The sequence below is a fragment of the Juglans regia genome, chromosome 6 (assembly GCF_001411555.2).
Source record: "Juglans regia cultivar Chandler chromosome 6, Walnut 2.0, whole genome shotgun sequence".
Taxonomy (NCBI): domain Eukaryota; kingdom Viridiplantae; phylum Streptophyta; class Magnoliopsida; order Fagales; family Juglandaceae; genus Juglans; species Juglans regia.
The window spans coordinates 5,035,709-5,061,776 of record NC_049906.1 but is presented as its reverse complement, the minus strand read 5'-3'; the positions used below and the strand labels follow the sequence as shown (position 1 = coordinate 5,061,776).

Below are 26,068 nucleotides of genomic sequence, written 5' to 3'. Positions count from 1 at the left end.
ATTTGAACATTCGGTGAAGAATTTCGATGGCCTTCCCATGTGGTGTAGGTGTAGCATCACCATCATAATAAATGAACAACTCATCACGTACAAAAGATCATACGCGCAAAATTCGTTTTCTTGCTTCCGAATTTCTAATTAATTTGGGAGGTCGTGGTCAATCTGAACTCAACTTTATTTAATTTATAGTCACCTGAATAGAAATTAATCACTTTATATATATCTTCCAGGTGCATATACATTGCACAAGATCAGGTCATGGGAGAGTAAGACCTATTGTCGTTAACCAAATCTGCAAACATGGCTATGTAAATTTCCAATCAATGGCGTCTCTCACCACGCAAACATCCCCTTCTGCTTCTTCGCATGAATGGGATGTTTTCCTCAGTTTCCATGGCAGGGACACCCGCCAGAGATTTACCGCTCATCTGTATAAAGCTTTGGAACAAAGAAGCCTTTCCACCTTTATGGACGATAAAGAACTGGAGAGGGGAAGATATATATCTCTAGAACTCTTGAATGCAATTGAAAACTCCATGCATGCGGTCGTTGTTCTCTCTCCATGCTACGCTTTTTCGAGGTGGTGCTTAACCGAACTCGCCAAGATTGTTGAATGCATGGAAAAGAAGGGGTTGATACTTTTGCCAATTTTCTATCAAGTGGATCCCTTTGACGTGAGAAATCAGAAAGGTACTTTTGCAAAAGCTTTTGTTAAACATGAAAACGATCCCAGGATTGTCGGAGATGATCTACAAACATGGAAATCTGCTTTGAGCAAAGTGGGCAATATCTCCGGATGGGATTTACGCGATAGGTAATTGTTTAACGTTCTAGATCTTCAGAAACCTGCTTTTGGAAAATAATTATGTTTTGGTTTCAGTACTATATATATATGATCAACTATCTTTAAATTTAAAAGTTTTGTTTCTATATAATGTATTTTATATTAATTATAAGTACATAAAAAAAACATTTCATTTGAACAGCTAACTTATATCTTTTTTATTATGATAACCATATTAATCTCTCTCTAGCTTGAGACGGCATGTGGCCTGTTTGAACTTGAAGTATTGATGAAGCGCGCATAATGGGTTTTCCTTGGAAAGTTCACAATTTGTGTGCTAGCGATATCATGGCCATGGCTGGAAGCTAATAATTATATTCTTGTTGGGTTTAATTGTGATAGAAATGTGTTATTTTTGAGCAGCCACTTATATATATTTTTTAAAATAATTAGTTGGCTAAATTTCAATCGTCTTAATTTTGGCAGAGATGAGTCAACTGTTATTGAAGAGATCGTAGGAGAGATACTTGCTAAATTAAATTCTACATTCTCGACTGTTTCCAAGAAGCTTGTTGGAATAGACTCTCGTCTAGAGAAATTGGTGAATTTATATTTAAATATTAGGCGGGATGATGTTCACTTTTTAGGTATATGGGGGATGGGTGGTATTGGGAAGACCACTCTTGCACGTGCTGTTTATGACAAAATTTCTAGTCAATTTAAAGTTAGTAGCTTTATTGCCAATGTTAGAGAAACAAGTACTCAAGGTGGTCTTGTTAATTTACAAAAACAACTTCTTGCCGATCTCTTCAAGGATAAGAGTAGCAACATAAAGGATGTCGACAGAGGAAAGAACAAAATTAGACATGGACTACGTCATAGAAGGGTTCTTCTTGTAGTGGATGATGTGGATCAAACCCAACAATTAGAAGCATTAGCAATTGAGCGTGATTGGTTTGGTGGAGGGAGTGTAATCATTATAACAACAAGAGATAAGCATCTGTTGATAGAACGTGGATTGGCTGAGGATGAAATATATAGGGCTAAAGAATTGGATGACGATGAAGCTCTCCAACTATTTAGTTGGAAAGCCTTCAAGAAAGACCTCCCTCTAGAAGGTTTTGTGGAGCTTTCCAAGGAAATTATACATTATACTAATGGCCTTCCTTTAGCTGTTGAAGTTTTGGGTCATTTCTTGTGTCATCCAAATGTAGTCTTTTGGGAAAGTGCTTTGAGAAGTCTAAGACAAGACCCCATGAAAGAAATCGTGGATATACTTAAAATAAGCTTCGATGGACTCCAAGAAAAACAGCAAAAAATCTTTCTAGATATTGCATGTTACTTCAAAGGGGAGAAGTATGTCGACCGTGTCAAGAGCATACTAGAAAGTTGTGAGTATGAACCAATCAGCGGTATAGATATTCTTATCAATAAGTCTCTTGTAACAATCTCGGAAGGAAGACTGTGGATGCATGATCTACTCCAAGAAATGGGTCATAAAATTGTTCGCCACCAATCTCAGGGAGATCTTGGCAGACAGACTAGGTTGTGGCTCTCTAATGATATCATTCGTGTACTGAAGAACAATAGTGTAAGTGTATCTTGCACGCTCATTGAATTGCATATGTTAATGCAATTAAAATTTTCAGTATACTTGATTATATTCATGCACTGCACTAATTTGTTCTCGTTGGTCTCAAGGGAACAAACTTGATCGAAGGCATAGTCCTAAACTCTCCTCCACAAGAAGAACTAAACTTGAATTCTAGCGTCTTCTTGGAGATGAAGAACTTAAGATTGCTCAAGATCACAGGTAATGTGCACCTTTCTCAAGGCCTTAGTTATCTTTCTACAGAGTTGCGGGTCATGGAGTGGCATGGATATCCTTTAAAATCTTTGCCAATGGGTTTCCCACCTGATAAACTCGTTGAACTCAATATGCGCTGCAGCCACATTCAGCAACTGTGGCAGGGAACTAAGGTAAGATTTTTGCTTACACAAGTGTCCTTTCTTTCTGAAAAACTAATAAATTAATGTATGCATCAAAGTAATTAATTCCCATATTTATTGTTATGTCCCAGAGTTTATACAAGCTAGAGCATGTTAACCTTAGTAACTCTCGGTACTTAGTGGAGACCCCAGACTTCACTAATGCCCCAAATCTTAAGAGGCTGATTCTTCATGGCTGTACAAAATTGCGTAATCTCCACTCATCGCTTGGAGCTCTAAAACGCCTTATTCTTCTGAATTTGAAAGGTTGCACATCTCTTACTAGCCTTCCCTGTAACATTAGCTGGGATTCCCTAGAAATTTTGATTCTTTCTGGCTGTACGAGACTCTGGAAGTTTCCAGAAACGGTAAGAAATATGAATCGTTTGAGGCAACTTGATTTGGATGGGATTGCACTAGAAGAACTTCCATCATCAATTGGGCATTTAACTGGCCTTACTTATTTGAGTTTGAGAAGTTGCAAAAGACTCTTGAGTCTTCCGAGTGCTATTTGTGGTTTGACATCTCTTAAAACTCTCGCTCTCTTTGGTTGTTCACAACTTGAGGAAATGCCCGAGGGACTGGGGAATTTGGAACATCTGGAGGAGCTCGATTTAAGTGAAACCGCTATAAGGAAATTTCCATCCTCCATTACACGTCTACAAAATCTTAGAATGTTGTCCTTCCAAAGATGTTCAGGTTTGCCACCTAAGTCGTTTCTCAAACGATTAGTAACTGGGTTTTGGGGGAACCCCAACACTGGTTTGGTGTTGCCTACTTCAATGTCAAGTACTCCATGCAGCTTGAATGTATTAGATTTGAGTTATTGCCATTTAATGGATGGAGGAGTTCCCGATGACCTGAGTGGCTTGTCATCGCTGCAATTTCTAGATCTAAGTGGAAATGATTTCACGTTCTTACCTGAAAGCATCTCTCAACTTTCAAAGCTTTTTATCATTTACTTGAGATGCTGTAGCCAGCTTCGATCATTGCCAGAACTTACGTCAATTATAGTATACGGTAATGCTCCAGATTGTATCTCATTGAAAGCACGTTCTATTGACATTAATATATTGGTAGTAGATGCTGGATCAGCTATTCTAAAGAGTACCCGTAAGCCACTTCGATTGAATGAAAGAATCATTATGGTATGTTAGTTTCTTCTCTCTTGCACCTTCAAATATTTAACTTTATTTCAAATTGCTGCAATCCTTTGTCAAATATCATATAGAGGCTTTTAAATGTTAAATGTGCGGTCAAATTATAGTGCTTTTTTAACCCTACTTGGTGAAGATAAGGACACTGATAATATCATCTCAAGTTCATAAAATAGACGGTGCCAACAAGATTAAGTACTAACGAAAGGCACTTAAATGAGTAATAAAAGTTGCAATTTAAGAACAGTAATTTGGACTGAAATCATGGATATTGAATGGTTTAACGTGACAAAAGAGTTTTGCTATGTACAAGCAAGTTTGCGTACCAATCTGCATACAAATGCTGTTGTCTTCATATTCTAAATTCAAATTAACATTATTTTCAATAAAGTCTACTTTCTGACCAATCATATTGAATGGATGCGTGTATTAGTGCGCATAATCACTTACAACTAGATTTTTCCGTGACGAAATGTCATATTAATATACCTTGTTAGTTGAACCATAAAAAGTTAGCTTTTTGTTTCCTCTTTTTCTTAATTTAATTTATTTTTCACAGGCAGAAATTGATGTTGCGGCCAGAGGAGTAGGAATTCCAATGTATTTCCAGAATCAGAGTATGGGTTCCTCGATTACAATCTCATTAAATTCGGATTTGGATGATAGTAGAAAGTGGGTGGCATATGCTCTTTATATTTTCTATGAAATCAATGACCTTGAAAGTTGGGAGTCAACACGTTTTACGAGGTTAGATTGTGAGGAGCTTGTGTTTCATTTTGTTACCGATGAAGTTCCTTTCAAAGCCCTCCTAAAGTTCGATACACTCCAGAAATTCTCCAATACTATTGATACACCAGCAGGATATTGGATATATGTACCACGCAAATGGTTTGATGAAAAGTCAAATGAGGTGGATACATGGAGTTACATTGAGGTTTCAATTACGATTGGCAATCCAATCACGAAGGTGGAAAAGTGCGGGGCTCAACTAGTATACGTGCAAAATTTTCCAGAGTTTATAGATGCAGTTTTCTGGCATCCTCATTTTACGAATAAAAATTCAATTGTGGCATCCTTAATTTACGATTAAAAATTCAATTATGACTTTGGCTAATAGACTTTAAAAATAATTTACATTGAATTATGCAAATTCAAAAGGATATGACTTTAACTACAGTAATTTGGGATTGGTGGTTATATTTGGTGGTCACTGTAGCTAGACCAAATTGATTAAAAAATATTTTTAAGTACTTGCTATTTCCTTTGCTTTTTCTTTTGCCCCATTTATTTCGTTTCAAAGTTTTTTTTTTTTTTTTTTTGCCTGTTATTAATGGGTTCAATCTTTTAGATTTAGGACTTTTTTTTTTGGGAGGGGGGGTGGGGATTTGTGCTTTGTTCTAGTGCTCCCAGGGCTAGGATTTGAGGTGGAAACAAAAAGAAAATTAATTGGTGCTTTTTTTTAGGTAAAAATGTAATAGACAAATGTGTTTTTTTTTTATGGTGTGTATTAAATATTTAGAATATATTTGCTGCACTCCAAAAATATTGCTCTGCACTTGTATTAACGTATTTCCATATAACTCTTAATTTAAAAAAAATTAATTGAAAAAAATATTATTAAATTTATAATATTTTATTATTATTTTGACTAATAGATGGATAATCTAACGAGGGAATAAGTTTTGCGTGGAATACCCAAATGCAAAATCATGTTATATTATGCAAATTTTGCATTTGCATAATCCAATGCTAATGCTCAGAAGATGACTCTCAAAATTTGCGATGGAAATGGGCATTTCAAATTCCAGAGCTTTCTGTTATGTGTCCATATATGGCCCACGGATTCACATCCTAGAAAACCGGCTTGCTAGGTGGAGGTGCTCTCAAGCTTATATGCACACATATTAATTGACTCCTAACTAATGTGGGACCATAACATACCCCCTCCTTCAAGATTAACGCCCACGTTGGTCGAGCACTATGGGAGGCTTTTACTAGGCTAGGACAACATTGCCCGTCCCACTAGATCCAAAGCCGGCCACTCCTCAAGCCTAGCCCATTAGATGAGGTAGTATGGAAGCCCATAACCTTCTCTGATACCATTTTTTAAAAACGCAACCATTGATCCAAAAGTCCTTAATACTCTCTGCGAAGTAGCTATCCAGATGGTTCCAGTTTTTCCTTTCTAAACCTGATTATGCCAAAGAATGTTGGTGAAATAGAATCTAGTGGTCCAATCTATTGCATAAAGGTTTTACCTCAAATGAAATATTAGAATGCAACTCAAAGAATTAAAGTAGTTGTTCTTTCAAGGACCCAGGCTGCATTAACAGTGACTCAACCATCCGTCTAAAAACACTACTTGAATCCTTGCTTCTCAGATACCTCATAGACTTTTTCTGTTCCACATACCCTGTGTTCTTTTCACTGATAAGTTGAATCAACGAAGCAAGATCCAAGCTTCATTTGGAACCAACGATCAAAATATGGAGGTTGTAATGTGTGGCATCCGTGTTGTATACAAGCAAGGCTTGATTGGGCTTGTCCATACACTAGTAGACTGCGTATCTAGGAGTCCAGATATCCACCGTCAAAGCTATCTCCAAAGTTTTGTAAATCAAGTCAATAATCTGCCAAACTATGTTTATGATAAAGCTGTATCAACTGAGTGCAATCCAATATTACCAGGAGAAAGGCCTTGTTCTTTTGGTTACTTCTCAATGGAAAGGTTAAGTTTTTGCTAAAACAATTTAATTTTCCAATGAATCCTGAGCCAGGCTCATTAACTTTAATTTTATAAGCTTCAAAACTGATATGTTTTATTTTTATTTTTTTATTTCTCATTAATTGATCTGGAAAAATGTAGGAAGAATCATTTCTCGGAAAAGCATCCATCAAATAGTGAAGAACAGAACAGAAAAGCTTCGATCAAATAGAGAAGAAAAGAAAAGCTTTCATCAAATAGGAAGAATCAAATGTCGGAAAAGCTTCCATCAAATGAGAAATGCCTGACGCAAATAATTGCTGGAAGGGTTTCAAAAGATTTGAGTTCTAATTTTATTAATGCTGGAGCAGTGTATTTGAATGAATTCAGCAAAGGAGATCCTGTAAAATCCTCTCATGTGAATTTAGTTCTAAATCACTTCCAAGTTCCTCTCTCTCTCTCTCTCTCTCTCTCTCTCTCTCTCTCTCTCTCTCTCTCTCTCTCTCTCTCTCTCTCTCACACACACACACACACACACACACAAAGATTGAACATCAAGTCTCCATAATTCTTTATGTTATGGGGACTACAAAGCGATTTTCATGGATATTTCTTTCCTCAAGGTGAAATTCCACCGTTGTTCAATAATCGAAATGATGAAACCTCAATAGAAATCCACTTGCCACTGAATTTGTATAATAACGAGAGCTGGATGGGATTTGTTGTATGTGTTATTTTGGGTCACCCAGTTGACTCTCGCAACAAGTCAAACCCAAAAACTCCTACCATTTGCATTCTTCATTTGGATAGCAATGAAGGTTGTTTGAAACCTCACTTAGTCCTTAGGATCCCTAGATCCATATTGTTGAACTCAAACCAATTACTTGCCGTGTATTAACTATCACCACAATTCTTCCCAACAAACTAAACCAATGGAATCATGTTAAACCTATAGTTGAATGCAACACCCCTAGTGTGGAGACTCAAATATGTGGGATACGGCTAATGTACAAACAAGATGTTGAAGTAGCTATTCGAAACGACCAACTTTGCTACTAGCATCTATCTTTTGTAGATAAATTGAAGTTTCTGAAAACCCATGGTAACATAACTAAATCTAGGGAGCGCAACTTTTATGCATATCACTCCCCCATAATTGAAAGGTAATCCATTGTCAGCTAGCCCTTTATATGAATGCATCATTATTCATACTCCCTACATGAAATATATTAAATTACTTGGGTTATTTTGTAGGCGCTTTGAATCCTTGTCAAAGCCTCCATCTATTTGTAAACATGAAGCACATCAACAATGTTCTTCATCAAAAATATTATCGAAGGAAAGAGTTTCAAATAGCACGACTTCAGGAAATGGTGTTGAAATAGTTCTACCACTTGGGTATCTAGACTGCACCAGTGACTCAGTTTTCTCATTGAAAACTGATTTTGAGTACTTCCTTCATAAAGGCATCACAGTACTTTATTTCCTCACCTATGGACTCTCTCTCTCTCTCTCACTCACACACACACACACTAGAACCATGTTCGGTTTAGCAGGCCTTTAATCTATCCTCCACATCCCGTATAAGTACCGCTTATTTGCCTCAGACAAAGGTTCTGTAGTAGTTAAACCATCAAAGTAGTTTGTGAATATCCAGCTACCTCCAAATGTCATGAATGATAGAAATTGGTTGGGGCTTGCTCTATGTGCTGCCTTTTCAATCCAATATTATCAATATTCGACTTATCTCTCTTGAAAATCTCGATTCCAATGTTTCTCACGAGCTTATTTGGTGATTGGATATTGATTTAGGTGGGTTGATACTTCTCCTTATCACTCGCCTTACTAAAGAAAAATGCATGTGGTTTTATCTACGTGGATTCATATGGCTAGCCTATATAGCGCATGGACTTCTAAGAAATGGCTTGTGAAACCCATGTAGTCAAATTAAGGCTTTATTTGGAAGCAATTGCCCTAATTTGACAGCGCAAAATTGTAGGCTCTGCCTCTTATACCATCAAGCTATGGAAGAGTGTGAGCAAACATTTCTAAGTGTTTTACCCCACCTTGTCAGTACCAAAACTGCGAGGTAATAAACTATAGAGAAAATCTATTCTTAATCTGGTTTGGGTATCACACGCCACACGAATCTGATGTGTCAAACCAGTTTAACTTAATGTCTGGTCCAACTGAAATATCTGAGTCCTTCTCTCGTGAAGCCTCTCCTCCCTTCAGAAATCCCTCACCAAAATACATCCTCCCCCGAGAGAAATTCCTCTCCTCCCGTGAGAAATCCCTCACCAAATCCCTCTCCCCTCATGAATGAGACTCCACTCCCTCTAAATCCCTCTCACCAGGCAATTTTCCAGTGAACTAGTGAAGTTAAGGCCAATCGGAAGGGCCTGGAAATGAAATTTGAAGACCTACAGTCGACTTTCTCTGTTTCGTTGCATGGAGATCCAATTGCAATAAACCTGAGGTTGCATCTTTTAGACGTTAGTGAGGTGTTTGATGAGATGCCTGAGTGAGTCTTGGCTTCACAGGCTTCCAAGAAATGGGTCTTCAAGGAGTTACATCCATGCCACACCTGTTATGGTTCTTTGGCATAGCCACCTGAGTAAAGCTCCCCCTCATCCTCTCTTACCATAGCACGGACTTCAAGGTCCACCACAACTAGCTTGCTCTCACAAATTTCCTCCCTCTCTCCCAGTGGTACTTTCTCCATTTTCGCCAACCTTATCGGCCCCCAAATCGTTCAGTTACGAAAGGGGAAACGAGTTGTACAATAATAAATTCACCTCTCAATGAGTGCAATAGTATTGCTGCTTGTTTTGTTCCTTTTCTTTTTATTTCTTTTTATTTTTTTTACAAAAACAAAGACATAGTATATATTCTGATATTTATGAGGTTGTTTAAGTTACAATCGCTAGGTTTGTTCTTTTTATTTATTCCATATTTATTTTTGGAGGTTTATATGTCCTGTAATTAATCAATCAGGGTTGTTAGATTAGTAGTCATGCCAAATTTGTAGAGAATTGATTTTGAAAATCTTGTAAGGTTGTCAAATGAATTGATTCACACCAAGAAGATAATATTATTTAATCGTCTCGAGGGAGGACCAATGATTTTGACATATATAGGAATATGGATAACTATATTATTATTTTTTAATTCTTCACTTACAATCTTTTTTTTTTTTAGAAGATGATGGTACCCCAATTTTATTTATAGCTCTCACTTGTGATGGAAGAAAATTGTGATTACAACAAGAAACCTGGTGGATACATATTAATAAAGAAAAAATCAAACTCAAGCTTCAAAATGACTAAAACATCCTGATTACAAAATAGAGGATTAATAAAAATACAATAGGCCAAAACTATATTTTGCAACGCCAACCCTAGACAAAATATTAAAACCTGCAAACAAAATACTTGTAGAGCAAATAAATCAGCAAAATTGCATACCAAGAAACTCCTTACAAAATCCACAAATAAGGAAGATCAATTATGTCCAAGCGAAGAAGACCTTTGAGACTACTAGGTAGCAAATTATCTCTAGACCAGTCGAAATTAGAACCACTAGCTCCCCACTTGGGAAGAAGCTCAGCCACAACATTACATTTCCAAAAAACATATCTTATTCTATACTCCATGCAATTCACATGAATATGTAATTCATTCCAGAAATTCTCTAAATACCAGATATTACAATCACCCTTAGAGCATCCCCATCTAGTTCTCCATCTCTCCTCCATCCCCATAATTTAGGAATTATTTTAGGATTTTGGAGGAAAACACTCTCCATCCCACTCCCCATTTTGCGGTTTGTTTATACAGTATCTACAATCGTTCCCCATATATGGGGAACTACTGTACATCCACATTGTCATTCGGCATCTTCTTCTTCTCGCAAAAACTCTCTCCATCGGTTGGCCCCTCCCTCGTGCCACCAACGAACACAGCCCCTCTCCATCGGCAATATTTGTAAGTTTTACTTTAGTTTCTTCAAAATCAAAACCGTTTCTCTCTTTCCTCATTTTCTCCCATTTTCTTGGAATATCTCTCTCCTTCTATGCTTCTCTTTTCAATTTTTCTTCCTCCTGATGCCATGATCAAGGTAAGCATACAAGATCTTCAACTCTGTCTCTGGCTCTGCAATTTCTTCACTATTTGGCTGCCGAGAAAGTTATGGCTCACTTTCACTGATTTGCATTTTTTTTTTCATATGAGAGATTCAGTTTATGATTCTGGGCTTTGTTAGAGGAAACCGCTTCTCATTTGTATTCTTGCATTGCCATTGATTTTCTTGTATTATTTTGGCTCTCTTCGCTGCTTGGTTGTCAAGAAACACCTTGGAATCGTCTACTGTTTGATTTGCAATTTTTTTTTCACTCTCGTTTAGATTTGTGATTTTGGACTTTGTTGAGGAAACCGATTCTAATTTTTATGACATGCGTTGCCATTGATTTCTCTGTATTATTTTGACTCTCTCGAGTTGTTTGGCTGCCAAGAAAGTTATGGAAAATTATTTCTATTTTTTTTAATTACTCTGTTTCTCTCATTGTTGTGTTGACTGTTGGCTGTGTTAACTGTTGAAATGCTAAGAATTTGATGAAAAAAATTACACAGATTTATGGAGTTTTTGGTTTTGAGAAAAATTTGATGGAGTTTGTGGTTATGGAATGTGTGAGGTTTTTGGTTTTGAGGAGAATTTGGTGGAGTTTGTGGTTATGGAATGTGTGGGGTTTTTGGTTTTAAGGAGAATTTGATGGAGATTGTGGTTATGAAATTTGTGGGGTTATTGGTTTTGAGACCATTTTGGTGGAGTTTGTGATTATGGAATGTGATTTATCATTGTTTGTAGTTATTCATTCATTAATTTATTGTTTTGTTGGGTCATCTGCAGTGTTTCGTATCTCTCGGGAGAGAGGGCTATTATTAGGCTGTGTTGATGGTGTTATAGTGCGGGTTAATTCACAAGTGTTAATAGGGCCCCATCGATATGGCGGGGTAATCCTCAACCAGATTGTCATATTGCAGTTTCTAGTACTTTCCAAAAAAGGCAATGGATGTTCGGGTGGGATTTTGCAGTCATTCGATGTGAATGGCTCGTTGCTTACGCATGTTGTCAATATTTCCACCATTCTGAACCTCATTTATTTATAAATTCGATATAAAGGAACCCGATGAGAATGCTTTTATTTAGCATTATTGTGATTTGCATTATTGTTTGGTTGTTTTGTGTGAATATGTGAATTGGTCAGTTCTGTTCAATTGCTTTTTTGCTGTGTCTTTGTTTGAGAAAGTTATGTTGTGATAAAAAAAAAAATTTTGTGTAAATTAAACCCCCTCGGCTGTGATGATGACAAAACCTAGTGGAGATACAGGAAATTTATGGTCATTTCCTCAATGGCTAGGTAACCCGGACGGCCAACAAGTAGTGGCAACCGGTTGTTCATGCCATGAGAGGGTGGCCAAATTTCGTAGATGTCACCATTTGGTTCCTGAGCCAGCAATCGGAAAAAACTCCAAACTTCATACTTAAGTGTCTAACATTATTTTTAGATATGGATTCACAAGACCCTGGACATATGTATTTCACAAACCTCCTGAGTGAAGATCCTCAGCTAGACCCCACTTATGGTGGGCAAAGTAGAAACTCTCCTATGACTGTTGATGACTCTCCACCCTTACCCCATAACGATCTTATCAACATTAGGAAGTCAGTCAGGGGTGCGAACTTCACCCCCGAAGAAGACAAGTTACTTGTCTCCGCATGACTTAATTGTAACCTTGATGTAGTCTAGGGAACAAATCAAAAACACTCTCAGCTTTGGGAAAAACATTTTGAATACTTCCAGCAATTTAAAGAAACCACAAATGATCAGACCATCAAGTCTTTAATACATCGGTTATTCAAAAGGCCACAAACCAATTTTGTTGCAAACTAGCGCAGGTTGAAGGGTTGAATCAAAGTAGCATGACCGAGCAAGACAAGGTAGAATATCCATACTCTTACTTGTTTTATGAATAATTAATTTTTTTATACATTGGTTTAACATAAAAAATTTTGTTTGCATGCAAGTTTGACAAGGCGAAAGTTATGTACGCATCGCTAGAGAAATGCTCCTTCAAGTTCGAGCATTGTTGGCACCTGTTAAAGGACCAACCTAAATAGATTTAGCGTTCGACAAAGGAGGATCCAAAGTGAAGGAAGATGATGTCCCTGTCCCCGACCCCGACCCCTACTCAATGTTCGAGGGCGACAATGGATTCAGTCTTTGATCTCACAGTAGATAATGTGATGAATAATGACGTGATTGAATTGGACCGACCAATGGGAAGGAAAGCTAAGAAAGGAAAATGAAAGGCCCAAGCCAAGTTAGCACAGGAGATTGTTAGGCTCAGCAAGCTGAAGTATACGCTTTTGGAGGAGTCACGTGCTCAGGAGAAAGATTATTTTCGTCTTAAGGCCGAAAAGATGGAGTATGACAAGGAAAAATAGCTAAATCTCATCCATCTCGAGGATGAAAGACTGAGATTGGACGCTGAGAAGATAGAAAATGAGAAGAAAAATGAGTTAAATAAAATCCATGAAGAGGACGAAAGACTAAGGTTAGAGGTAGAGAAACTAGAGCTTACCAAGAAGGAAGTGGATCAGCGCATTATGATGATGGTGGTGAGTGCATGCCAGGACAGCAACGGTTATATTTTGAGCAACTCCAGAGGGACATCATGCTGAGACGCAATGATGCAGGACATTTAGATTGATTTTTTTATGTAAAAAGTTTATTTCTTTATTTATTTTTTGTTTCAGACAATGATGGATGACAAGTTCCATGATACTAAGACAGTTTAATTTTTAATTTGGATTGTGTAAATTGATATTTTGAAATAAGGAAATTGCCTATTACAATTTCAGAAATTATTACTGATTATCTCAAATATAATCACTACTAACATGAACGAAATACGAATGAAAATTTAATTAAAAAAAATATTTTATACTAACATAAAGGAAATACGAATTGAAATTTGATTAACTCAAATATAGTCACTATAACATGAAGGAAACACCAATCAATTATGCGACATGTCTACTGTTGGGAATATAATAGCTATTGATGTTCAATTAGTTCTGCTTGGAGCTGATGATGTGCCAAGGTGTCTCTAATATTATGATGACATTGGATGAAATCCGTAAGCTCAGTTCTATGATTGCGCGATAGTTCAGAGACTTCATCATCAAGTTGATCATACTCAATATTCGATTCCTCACTATCATCACACTCGTCTTCAATTATCATATTATGTAGAATAATACATGCCTTCATTATATTTGTTAGTTCCTTGACTTTGAACATTCGGGAAGGTCCACGAATGATCGCAAATCGTTGTAGAAGTACCCCAAATGCATGCTCGACATTTTTTCTTACAGATTCTTGTACTTTCACAAAAAATTTTTGCTTATTCCCTTGTGGTGATGGGATCATCTTTGTAAAAGTTCACCACTTGGGATAAATTCCATCCGCAAGGTAATACCCCATCTCGTAGTGGTTGTCATTGATTGTGTAATTGACTAGATGAGCACGCCCTTGGGCAAGTTCCATGAAAATAGAAGATCTCTCTAGCACATTAATGTCATTATATGGACCGGGCATACCAAAAAATGCATATCATATCCAGAAATCATATGAAGCAACTACTTCTAAATTAATAGTTAGTTCACAAATGTGGCCGGAGTACATACATTTCCAAACTGCAGGATAATTTTTCCACATCCAATGCATGCAGTCAATGCTTCCCAACATTCTTGGGAATCCTCGTTGTTCACCAACCGCAAGCAATTTAGCAATATCATTGGCATTTGGAAACCGCAAATATTCATCTGAAAAAACACTTACTAGTGTCTCAGAGAATTTTTTAAGGCTCTCAATTGCAGTGCTTTCACCAATACGTATGTATTCATCCATAAAATCTCCAGTAACCCCATATGCCAGCATTCTAAGTGTTGCGGTTATCTTTTGTATAGAAGATCAACCGAGTGTTTCGGCATTATCTCTTCTCTGGAAGAAGTACGGCTCGTAAGAATCTACCTCATTTAGAATACGAAGAAATAGGGGACGGCTCATCTGAAATATCCTTCGAAATAGATTTGAGGGATATATTGGATTTTCTGCGAAATAATCACAAAATAGGCGCTCATGCCCATGAATATGATCACGCCTAATAAACTTACGGTGTTGACAATTGGCACGATGCCTCGATGACTATCCATCGACCTCGTCATTTCATCTTCAAATGATAAGTATGTGAGCAATTTGCGAAAGAATGTACGAGCCATTTGATGAAGGGAGTGAGATATCAGGGGAGACTGTTGAATTTCGGTTCTTTAGATCAAATGAGACTTGAGTTTGTGAGAATGTGAATACAAGCAGAATGCGTATTTATAGAGGAAAAAGTTACTATTACATATAGGACAAAAAATGTTACCGTTTGATAGAATAAACAAAAAGTTACCGTCGGAGAAAAAATAAAAAAATATTACCATTGGAAGCAGGAGTTCAAGATGTTACCATTGGAGATAGGAGTTTAAAATATTACTGTTAGAAAATGCACATATTAAAAAAAATACTATTTTTATAATACGGATTTCGGTTTGAAAAATAATACTGTATTCAGTAGTCAAAATCGTATAGGTATTTAATAAAATGTGATATTTGAAAAGAATGAAGATAATAAGACAAAATAGTTAGTAGTTAAGATTGTAAATGGAAGTGAGACAAAAAAATAATAAAGAAATAATAGAGAATTATTATTTAATAAGATAGAGATTGGGATAGGGAATGGGATGTAGAAGGTTTTTGAAAGATGAGTAAAATTTAGGGAAAAATTTTAGGAAATGTACTTTTTAGTTAAATTATAAGAAATTTTATGGGAAACCCAATGTGAATACTCTTATAGCACTCTCATTAGATTAATCAAAGTTAAATGACAGTTTTGATGAATGTAAAAGAAATTTGACTTTTGACTATTTCATTCACATAAATCTCTACATTGGAATAGCTATTTTTTCATTATATAATAATAAAATAATATAAGATGAATTTGATTTTGATTATTCACATCAAATCTCCACATTAGATTATATATTTATTCATTATATGGTAATGAATAACTAATAATTTCAAAAATATTTAATTTTTTTAATTATTAATATATTTAATATTATCATATTTTACTATTATACTAATTATATGTTAATTAATAATCATGTTTTTATTAAATTAATATATTAATTGTGATAAAATATGTGATAAAAAAAAGAGAGACAGAAATAATTAATAAAATATGTATTTGATGTATGTACAGTAACCTTCAAATTTGGAAAAACTTTTGAAAGTCACTGTAGATAAATTCCAAATATTTGGAATTTGACTAATCCAATGTGAGCATATTTTACTCTTTAATAACTAAATACTCATTGGATTTAGCTTTTAGCTAATCCAATGAGAGTACTCTTAATGGGCCAGTTAACTAGGATTTAAGAATCAATCTCAATCTCAACCCGAGAAAAGCCCAAATGGTAGCATCTACGAATCCCTTTCAACAAACTTCTCATTTCAGCAAAATTATTAGAACCCGAGCCCAAAGCCACAGAATAAGCCGCAAGTAACCGACTACAATCATCATGAATGACACCCCATGCTCTTATTGGTCTCGGATTACAAACACTACTACCATCCGTATTAAGCTTCACCCAATTCTGAGGGAGCCGAGTCCACCCAATCACATGAACCTTCTTAGGTCTAGGTTCTAGGATTGGGATTTCCAATATTTGTAAATAGCAGTATCCTTGGAAGAAATGATGGAAACTTTCATGATCAAATCCATAATACGGCGAAGCAATAATTTAATAACATGTCAAACCGACTCCATTGTGTCCTCCTTATCTCCATGCCGAGCTTTACAACGGTTGTCCCAAAGCTTCCATGAAACAATAGGCGAAAGGAGGCCAAAAATGATCCGCACCTGGGTAGACTTACTCGCCCGACGGATTCAAAATTTAATTTGTTCCTTACAATCTTTTGATGATGATAATAATAATAATAATAATAATAACTCTTTTTTTTTATCCTAACTCTTTGTATCCTTCTGCATGCCATAGGTACGTACATATCACTCGTAACAATTAGATTTGTTTTTACCTCTTATATATATATATATATATATTTATCTATATAAGAACTACATTTATTGAAGTTTGGACTAAGGCTATACAGAAACCGATGCCACAGGCCGCCACCGACGCGAATCGATCGGCCTCGTCAGGAACCGGCCGGAACCAATGGAGAATCGGTTGGCATGCGGTGGCAATTTGAAGAAACTGACGTTCAGCGGTTCGGTCCCAGTTTGTAGCTGGATCGGAGCGCTGAACCGACCGATATTATAAAAAAAAAATTTTAATATACCCTTATCAAAATAACGTCCTTCCACTTAAGTTTAAGTGGAGCGGCATCGTTTTATAACTATAAGTAGTACAAAACATAATGGAAACGACGCCGTATGGCATTAAACCAAACGGCATCGTTTTATTAAGGACGTAAGAAAAAAAAATAAGTCTGAAATGACATTGTTGCACTTAAATTTAAGTGGAACGGCGTCATTTCGAAATGTGTCTTCTTCCTCCCCAGCGTCTTCTTCCCGATTTAGTCTGTAACTCTCTCTCTCTCTTCTCTATAACTCTCTCTCTCCTATGCAACTCTCTCTCTCTCTCTCATTGTTCTCTCTGTAGATTATCGGCGCTAGGAGAACCGACGTCGACCGAGAACCGTCTCGATCGGTTTCCTCCTCCCCATCGACCGGTTACGGTCGGTGGCTCCCCCATTTTTTCAGACATCAGTCGGCGTCGGTTTTGCCCAAAAACCGCGCCAATGACATCGGTTTTCACCCCTAGTTTAGACTTATATATATGAATCAAGATTAAAATCAAAAATTAAAATTACCACTCTAATACAATGTTAATCACCAAATCATGTCTTGAAACTATTTTTTGTTATACATATATATTTCACCGATAGAATTAGTTGAGAAGGACGCCACGTGGACCGAATAGACACTACAACTCTAAGGTACGAAGCACAACGTACAAGATTCGCGCTCGTCACTTGAACTCTTCTTCGCCAACACCAAGGCGCCGTGGTCATGCGGCCGACCATAGATGAGCCAGGGCTTTGTATTTTTAAGAACTTTTTAAATGAATTTTCTTAAGTAATTATACCAGTTTTTATTTTTATTTTTATTTTTATTTTTTTATGTACATAAGCAAGCATATACAACGTACTTGACACATGTCCAACTTTCGAATATACCGACGTGGCATTTTAATGGTTTACAGACAGAACTGTGAAATAAACAAAAAAACTAATTCAATCATTCTTACAATTACCGAGTAAAAAGTTCAATTGAAACCCAGATGAACCAATTTGACTTTGAAGCAAACTGCAAACACTTCTAAGTCTTTAACCCGTTATTTAATCCCATAAGGCACCTCGAGCAACTTAAAACAGACAAAAAAAAAATGTTGTACAGAATATGGAGCCACCATAAAAGCTCCGTACATAGAACAACATGAAACAAAATACGAGACGTGAAGTGCTGCCAGTACTCTCTAAATTCATAACTTGTAAATTAAACACAGTTCTCCCTTTACATGGCCACACAGATGGAACTACTTATTAGTGTGTGATAAGGATCTTTCTTCAAATGTGAACACCCTCACTCACTTTGTCCACCAGTGGAGGAAATCCTTGCGCCTGTTGATCTTCTTCTGCAGCTGGAGAAGTCCATAGAGTAAGGCCTCTGCAGTAGGAGGGCAACCAGGAACATAGATGTCAACGGGCACAATCCTGTCACAACCTCGAACAACGGAGTACGAGTAGTGGTAGTACCCACCACCATTTGCACAACTTCCCATGGAGATGACCCACCTAGGCTCCGGCATTTGGTCATAAACCCTGGAACCAGATGATAACATGGAACTCAAATACATTTACACTTCATAAGAAATAGGAACATTAAGATGTTATTTTACAGTAGAAACGTATTCCTCACAAAGAGTGGACTACCAGCTTCATAACAAATGTTTGTTTCTAGGCGCATTTTGTTTCTTCTACTCATAGCCCAACGAGGTAGGGGTGTAATTAGTTTGGTCCGGTCTATTGAAGGGCTATTTTTGGACCGGACTGAAACTTTCTGTCCACCTATTTTCCACACCGAACCGATAGTACCTCTAGACTGGACCAAACCGTTATCTATCGGTCCATTCCTGTCCAGGATTGTGCAAAATGGGCCAGCTTTTTGTTAAAAGCCCAACTTACCAATAAACACTGTTTATTTTGGCCCAACTAAAAACAAGCCCAAAGAATTTCCAGTTTTGAAAATACATTTTTTTTTATAAGTAAATATATAATAATATATCAACTATTTAACTTTATTTGCTCATTTTGTTTGTGAAAATAGCCTAAAGAAAAGTTAGGAAAAAGTAGTAATTAACATATTAAAATTATCCATATCCATCTATGAAGGTTAGCAATCATCATAACAAAATTTTAAAAAAAAAAATAGGGATTTTGTCTGATTTAAGGGCTGGAATATTACCCTGGAATTTCCCAGTAAGAGGCTGCCCATTTTTTTAGAACTAATTAGGAAAGAAGTTGACTCTAGAAATAGCTGTACAGCCAGCATTAAACACTCTGGCAGGCCTATAACAGCAAGCACGGGAAATCTTTACATGTAAAACTCACAATGAAATTCCTAGAATCTAGGGATATGCAGCAAGCTTAGAAACCCAGTATATACCCAATAAAGTTCAAAATAAGGGGCTGCCGGGTCTGAAAAATCCAGTGGATATCGCCCCTGTTATGAGACCTTCAAACCAAATTAGGAAAGCTTCAACCTTATGAGAAATCACAATAGGAAACTGCTGGGTAAACTTTCAGCCAGCTCCTTTCCCCAAAACTTGAGTCAGCTTAAGGGTTTTGAACCCTAATCTAGCCAGCCATATTATGCTGTCACTAGGTAGACAGCAAACAACACTATGGAGTATAGGTTATACCTTAGTCAAATGGTAAGAGTTTGAGTAGAGATTGGCATGGAATATTTATGTAACTTAATAATAGGTGCTTGATTGACGTGCTTAGTTGATTCTCAAAGCTAAGGAGACAAGGTAAGTCACATGATCATAACCTTTATGTCTGCTGAAATTATTCTTTTTGCCTGAAAAAGTATTGTTTACCTATGCTATGCATAGCCAAGTTCAATGTTAGCCCCTTTCATGAACCATCGCTGATTTATGAAAATGTGCTTGTTGATGCAATTGTGTATGGCATGCTGAATCCATTGTTTACCAAGTTTATGTATGCTAACATGCCATGTTTAGTGCTATGCCATGCACATGAATACGGCATGCCATGAACATCATGGAGTCAAAATGTTCGCATGCATCATAATAAGATAAGAAAGAAGTCAAGTGAACAATAAGAAAGCTTTAATGCTTAGTGTAACATTATGGGTGGGTGTGCAAGCCACATTCGTAAGTGTGGTCCACCATATGTTATATTTAGATTTTCTGCAGTCAGTGACAATTGGACCAATGCACACATTTTATGATGACCACTATGCAAGTGAAAGACATCATTTACCAAACAAGGTATGTAAAAAGGGGCTTCCAATAAAGGGTCATATATACATAATGCTTTAAAAACATCATTTACCATACATGTAAGGGTATGATCATGCTACTTACATAATTTAGAAAATATGTGTGATAATGAAGGGCATGATCATATTACTTACATAATTTAGAAAGCATGCATGATAATGAAGGGCGTGATCAAATTACTTACCTCGCAACTCTAGACATCAATTAGTGCATCGACAATCACCTATTCAATGAATATGTAATCACGTCAATTTATAATCTCATATGTCATCACTTTAAACACTAAAGCTTCTCTAGTTGGACTACCCGAATGCCTATTGAGGTCCTAAACACAATTGGCCCTTAACTTTTTGCCAGGTCACTTCAATCATTTTAGTCCATCACAATTCATACCTATGCCCTATAAGACCTTCAAACCTTAATCTTGTCTAACAAACCTATGACTATTCATGCTATTTTAAAGTTCCTATAATCTGAACCTTAATGCATCCATCCATGTTCAAGCCTATGCTACATGTCACCCAAATTCCTCATGAGCTCTCTTTGTAAAATCTGTCCCAATGTTTAAACCATCAAAATCATGGGTCTAAGTCCTCAAATATGCACAATTTCATTCAAATAATCACCCTATATGTATGCTCATCCAATCCCATGTATAAAGATGCATTCTAATGCCATGAAACCTAATTCTAGCATGTGTATTTGCTAACCCTTTATGAATCCCTAATTTCACTAATTTCTTATGATTTCATGGCATTAGTCTAACATACCTATCATAAACGAGAAAGGGAGAGAGAGAGACTTACCTAAAGGAAGAGCTCGATCCAAAGGTTGGGTTGGAGTACACAGCTTGGCTAAGTGGTTTGGATCTTGATCTTCTTGCTTAGGGTGTGGTGTGAGTATTGTAAGGGCCTTGGAAGGGGCCATGCTTAGGGCTCATGAAATGGTAGGTAGGCTCTCATTTGGGGTCTATAAATAGAGTTTGGAGGGTATAGAGTCCAAGGGGTATGGTAGTGTAATGCCCCAATGGAAGGCCCAAACCACATGGCCTATACTTCAAAAGGATTAGTCATTGATACAATTGGAGCCCCATTGGAATATTATAAAGAGCAAGAATTTCTCCTTCCCAAGCAATGTGGGATCTTATACACCACCTACCCTTATCCTTATTATATGGGGTATCACAGGTAGTCCTAGTGTTGTGGGTCTAGTGGAGTGTTTGAATGTGATTTGGAGTCATAGTTGCCCTAAGAGTTGTGGTTGCCTTAGAAATTGTTTGCCTGAGTTGTGGCTGCCTTAGGAGCTGTAACTTGTGTTTGCCTTAGGAGTTGTAGTTAGAGTAGGAATTGGTGACTTGTAGTTGAAGTAGGACTAGACTTGTGCTTGCAACTAGACATGTAGCAAGTAGATTTCGGGTATAACATATGTGGGCTGCCTATTCTTATGATCAATAAAATTTTATTTACCGATTAAAAAAAAAAACATGTGGGCTCACTTTCATGGGCTGTATGGGTTTGGCAAGGATGATACTTGGGCTTGGGCCTAATTACCCTAATTCACTCTTTAAAAATAGAAACCCTAACTTTCCAAAATTAGAAACCTCATGTTACACGAGGTATTTTTATTATGTCAAATCTCTTTATAGAGCATAAAGTTCGGTAAGTTAAAGCTTGATCCTGTAAAAGTGTGATCGTGCAACTAAAATATTGACTGCAAAGCCTCAAACACTGCTTTATCAGTACTTGCGAATCTTGCAAAATCTTCTCCAAGCATTACTCATCAAAAACAATCTTATTACCACAACCTCCTTAGAATACATTCCCAAATAAAGAAAATTTTCAAAAAGGAAAATAGGCACTGTGAGAAAATGGCAAAGTACGCTCTTTTGAAAGAATAAGTGTCTCATAATTCATACAAGTAGGTTCAGCTATCCTTCAGAACAAGCCCGAACACTGCAAAGCCAAGATCAACCAAGCTTAAGACTTCGTTTAGAATGTTAACTCATCTCAACTCATCATTACAATTTTTTCAAATCCCAATACAAAATATAATAAACAATTCAACTTTTTCAAATTTCAAAGTAATAATAATATTAAAAAATAATATTCTAACAATATTTTATCATCTTAACTCAACTCAACTCAACTCAGTTCAACATCCAAACGCAGTCTAAATGTTTTTGGTTAAAGAAACTATCATATGCTTCCTATGATTTAAAGTCATCTTTTGAACAAAAAATATTCATGCCATACACATTCAACTTGCTCACTTAATGATTGGTATTTTAAAAAATATTCGTGCCATACACATTCAACTTGCTCACTTAATGATTGGTTTAAATAGTCATTCATAAACCACTTCACTCATTACTCCTTCAGAATGGCGAATCTACTTTCTTGGCAGTTCATATCCACCTTATCCAATATCTAATATGATTCACAACCATGTCATGAAGTTCTTTCCACAGCACAATGGTAACAATTGAGCTCCTACCATCTCTGACCTTCTAAACCCCTTACCCCATATAAATGATTACTCTACTAATCCTTTGCATATAAGCCCCCATTGACATCATGCCATGTCCTAATTATACTAATGAGAAATGATATGGTCCTAGAGTATGCAAGCCACGCGCAATCACATTGCTCCCTTTGAAAAAAGAGGGTAAATCTAGGTCATTTTTTTAATGATGAACCTCACTTTTTTCCTAAACGACATGGGTTGCACATCCTAGGACTGTATCTAGTAGCATTACTTTATACTAATATCAACAAAAAAGTACTCAAAACAGAGGATCAAATACCCATGAATTATCCATCTTACTCTGAAATCACAATCCCTATCAACCAGGATGTAGCAAACCTTCTCCATCTCATTTGACAAAAAGGTACACGAGGAGAGGACCCACGAGCCTAATCACTCTGTCTTTCACAAATCAAACTCCCTAAGATCAGTTAACTGGAAAAGTTAGCAAAATTGGTAATCGCAACAGTAACAGTTGCTAAAGAAATTAACGCGAGTAATTGAAAATCGAATCTTGGGCATTAGTCACGTCCTCTTCGATTACCAAGTTCTCGTGCGCGGAATAATTCTCAGTGCCTTCAAATGCATTAGCCACGGAAGACACCCCAATCCCAGATCAATAGTAAAACCCTAAGAATCTAAACGAATCCAACATTTACAAAAGAATAATAACCTATTAGAAGATACTGAGTGAAGAATTTAAAATGAGACGAAACCAATAAAGATCTCACACATCTCGTTTTCTATGGGAAAAAAAAAACACAGAACTGACAAAAATAAAGGAATCCAAAAAAATCAGGGGAAAGAAAAAGTACTTGCGGAGAGCGGGGGCCATCTTATTGGTGAGAGTGCCGGCAACGATCATGCAATCGGACTGGCGAGGGCTGGGGCGGAAGATGATTCCGAAGCGATCAAGATCGTAGCGGGCGGCGCCGGTGTGCATCATCTCGACGGCGCAGCAGGCGAGACCAAAGGTCATGGGCCAGATGGAACCGCGGCGTGCCCAGTTCATGAGATCGTCTACCTTGGAGATCACGAACTCCGCGGCCTTGGAGAGGCCCGCTGGAGAGTGAGAGGCCGAAGGGGGTGGAGCCCGCGCATAAGGAGTGGGGCTGGGGCTGGAGCTCGAAGAGAGGGAAGGGAGGGTGGTGTGGAGGGAGAGGACACGCTGAGCCGAGAGCGACAGCGGAAGGCGCCTCGCGGTTCGTGTCAGGAGAGCCATGGCCGAGCTCAAAGAGACGAAGAGAGAGACACAGACAGAGGCAGGCCAATTATTTTACGGATCAACCTACAACTACAGCAAAACCTTAAGGGGGACGTTTGGGTACTTTGAGAGATTGGATAAGATAAAAATTAAAAGTAAAATAAAATATTATTATGATATAATTTTTTAATATTATTTATATTTAAAAATTTTAAATTATTTATTATATTTTATTAAAAATTTATAATAATTAAATGAGATGAGAGAATTTATATAAACAAACAAAACCTTAAAAGTCAAATATCTTTTAAAGAAGATCATCTTATTTCTAAAATTACAAGCATAAAAGTTATTATTCAAATTTTCATAAATATCATGACAAGGAGAGATTACATAAGAGTAATGTTAAATATAGTTATAATTGTATAAATATCGTATATTTATTTTAAAAAAATAGAATCTATTATTAAATAATTAATTTTTTTATATATGTCACATATTTATTCTTTTTTTTTAAAAGACATGCACAACACTTATCTATTCTATTATTCTATGACTATAAATATATTTTTTTTATTAAAATATCTATTGTTATTCATGTAAATAAGCAATTATTTTTTTTTTTTTTAATGAATACGCTTTCACTGAACAAAAAAGTGGTTGGGAATAGGGTGGATGGAAATTATGCTTCTAATAACATTTTTTTGAAGTGGCCTATTTGAGACCATATCTTGTGCACAATAAAATTGACATTTCTATGAATTTTCTAGCCTTCAAGACAGCCACGTCCTTCAACATCTAAATGATGTGATTGTATTAGCCAGCTATTTTAGGATTAGATACTTTCCAATTTACTTAAATTAGATGGTATATATTTAATTTAAAATATAGAACATTTTGAGTACTATATTTTAAGAATGATTCCATTAATATGTTAGAAGTGTTAATAGTCATTCTTTTAAGAGTTTATCTATTTGCAAGCCGGTGTATAGAATATATCATCTATATCACTTAAATGACACGATTTAATTTATAAAATTTAAATTTTAAAATTTATTTTTAAAATCAAATTATATCACGTAAGCGTTTTGTTAAGTGTTATCTACACTAGTTTGTAAATAGATTTTTTTTTTTCTTTTAATCATCATCCTCATATCATCTTCTAACGTGGCATTAAACTATTAGATAACTATTTATTATCTTTTATTTCTCTTTCAATCACTTGATACCGTAACCAGAGATGATGAAAGGATGATAATTAAGAGGGCAACAACTAACATTTTTCTTAATAAATACAATAATAAAAATGCCTCACATATTCACTTAAATGAATGCTATTTATTTCAAATGAAACGGTAATAATCTTTTGACATTATCTTTTTTTTTTATATATACATAGGGATGAAGGATTCGATCATTGGTTCTTTTAGTAAGAAACCAAGTTGTTACCAATTGGTTCAAAGGACATTGGCAATATTCTTGATATTATCTGGATCAACGTTTTTGTTATTAAAAACGATGACAATAAAGAAAATATGAACGAAAAATAACCAAGTAAGCAATCACACGACACGAATTTTATGTGGTTTGGTAACGTGCCTACGTATACGAAACTGCAAAGAATTTTATTAATCAAGATATTACAAGGTACATTTGTTTGGGGTGTATTATTGTGCACATCGTATGGTCTCAATGTTTAAAACACATATTTATAGGGTTATACAGAGGAAATCTTAATTTCTAATTTCTTGCGATATTCGCTCAAGCGGCGTGTCGAACACGCATCGAGCGAACTCTTTGTTTGGCCTTTGCTAGAGCCATCTGTCGAGTGAGTGACGAGCAAGCTCTCTACATGACCTTTGCTCGAGCCATCTGTCGAGCGGACTAAGCTAGGCTCCACAAATCTCAACAGTTTTCTCATATTCTTCTTCAACTCAAGAGCCTAAAGTAGGAGAAAGAGTGACATATGAAATGAGCCCTAT

At 36.4% G+C, this 26,068-nt stretch overlaps 2 protein-coding genes across 2 annotated transcripts; one reads left to right on the top strand and one right to left on the bottom strand.

The window, feature by feature from the left end:
• The first annotated feature begins 236 nt into the window (after positions 1-236).
• LOC108984026 (TMV resistance protein N-like) lies at positions 237-5,255 on the top strand. Its single transcript, XM_035690927.1, has 5 exons — positions 237-814; positions 1,271-2,375; positions 2,486-2,764; positions 2,866-3,921; positions 4,490-5,255. The coding sequence occupies exons 1-5, from the start codon at positions 324-326 to the stop codon at positions 5,018-5,020; spliced, it is 3,462 nt and encodes a 1,153-aa protein (XP_035546820.1). The 5' UTR covers positions 237-323; the 3' UTR covers positions 5,021-5,255.
• A 12,793-nt stretch (positions 5,256-18,048) lies between these two features.
• On the bottom strand, positions 18,049-24,220 carry LOC109009058 (NADH dehydrogenase [ubiquinone] iron-sulfur protein 7, mitochondrial). Its single transcript, XM_018989400.2, has 2 exons — positions 23,698-24,220; positions 18,049-18,653 (listed from the first exon to the last, which is right to left on the bottom strand). The coding sequence occupies exons 1-2, from the start codon at positions 24,102-24,104 to the stop codon at positions 18,419-18,421; spliced, it is 642 nt and encodes a 213-aa protein (XP_018844945.1). The 5' UTR covers positions 24,105-24,220; the 3' UTR covers positions 18,049-18,418.
• Between the last annotated feature and the right edge of the window lie 1,848 nt (positions 24,221-26,068).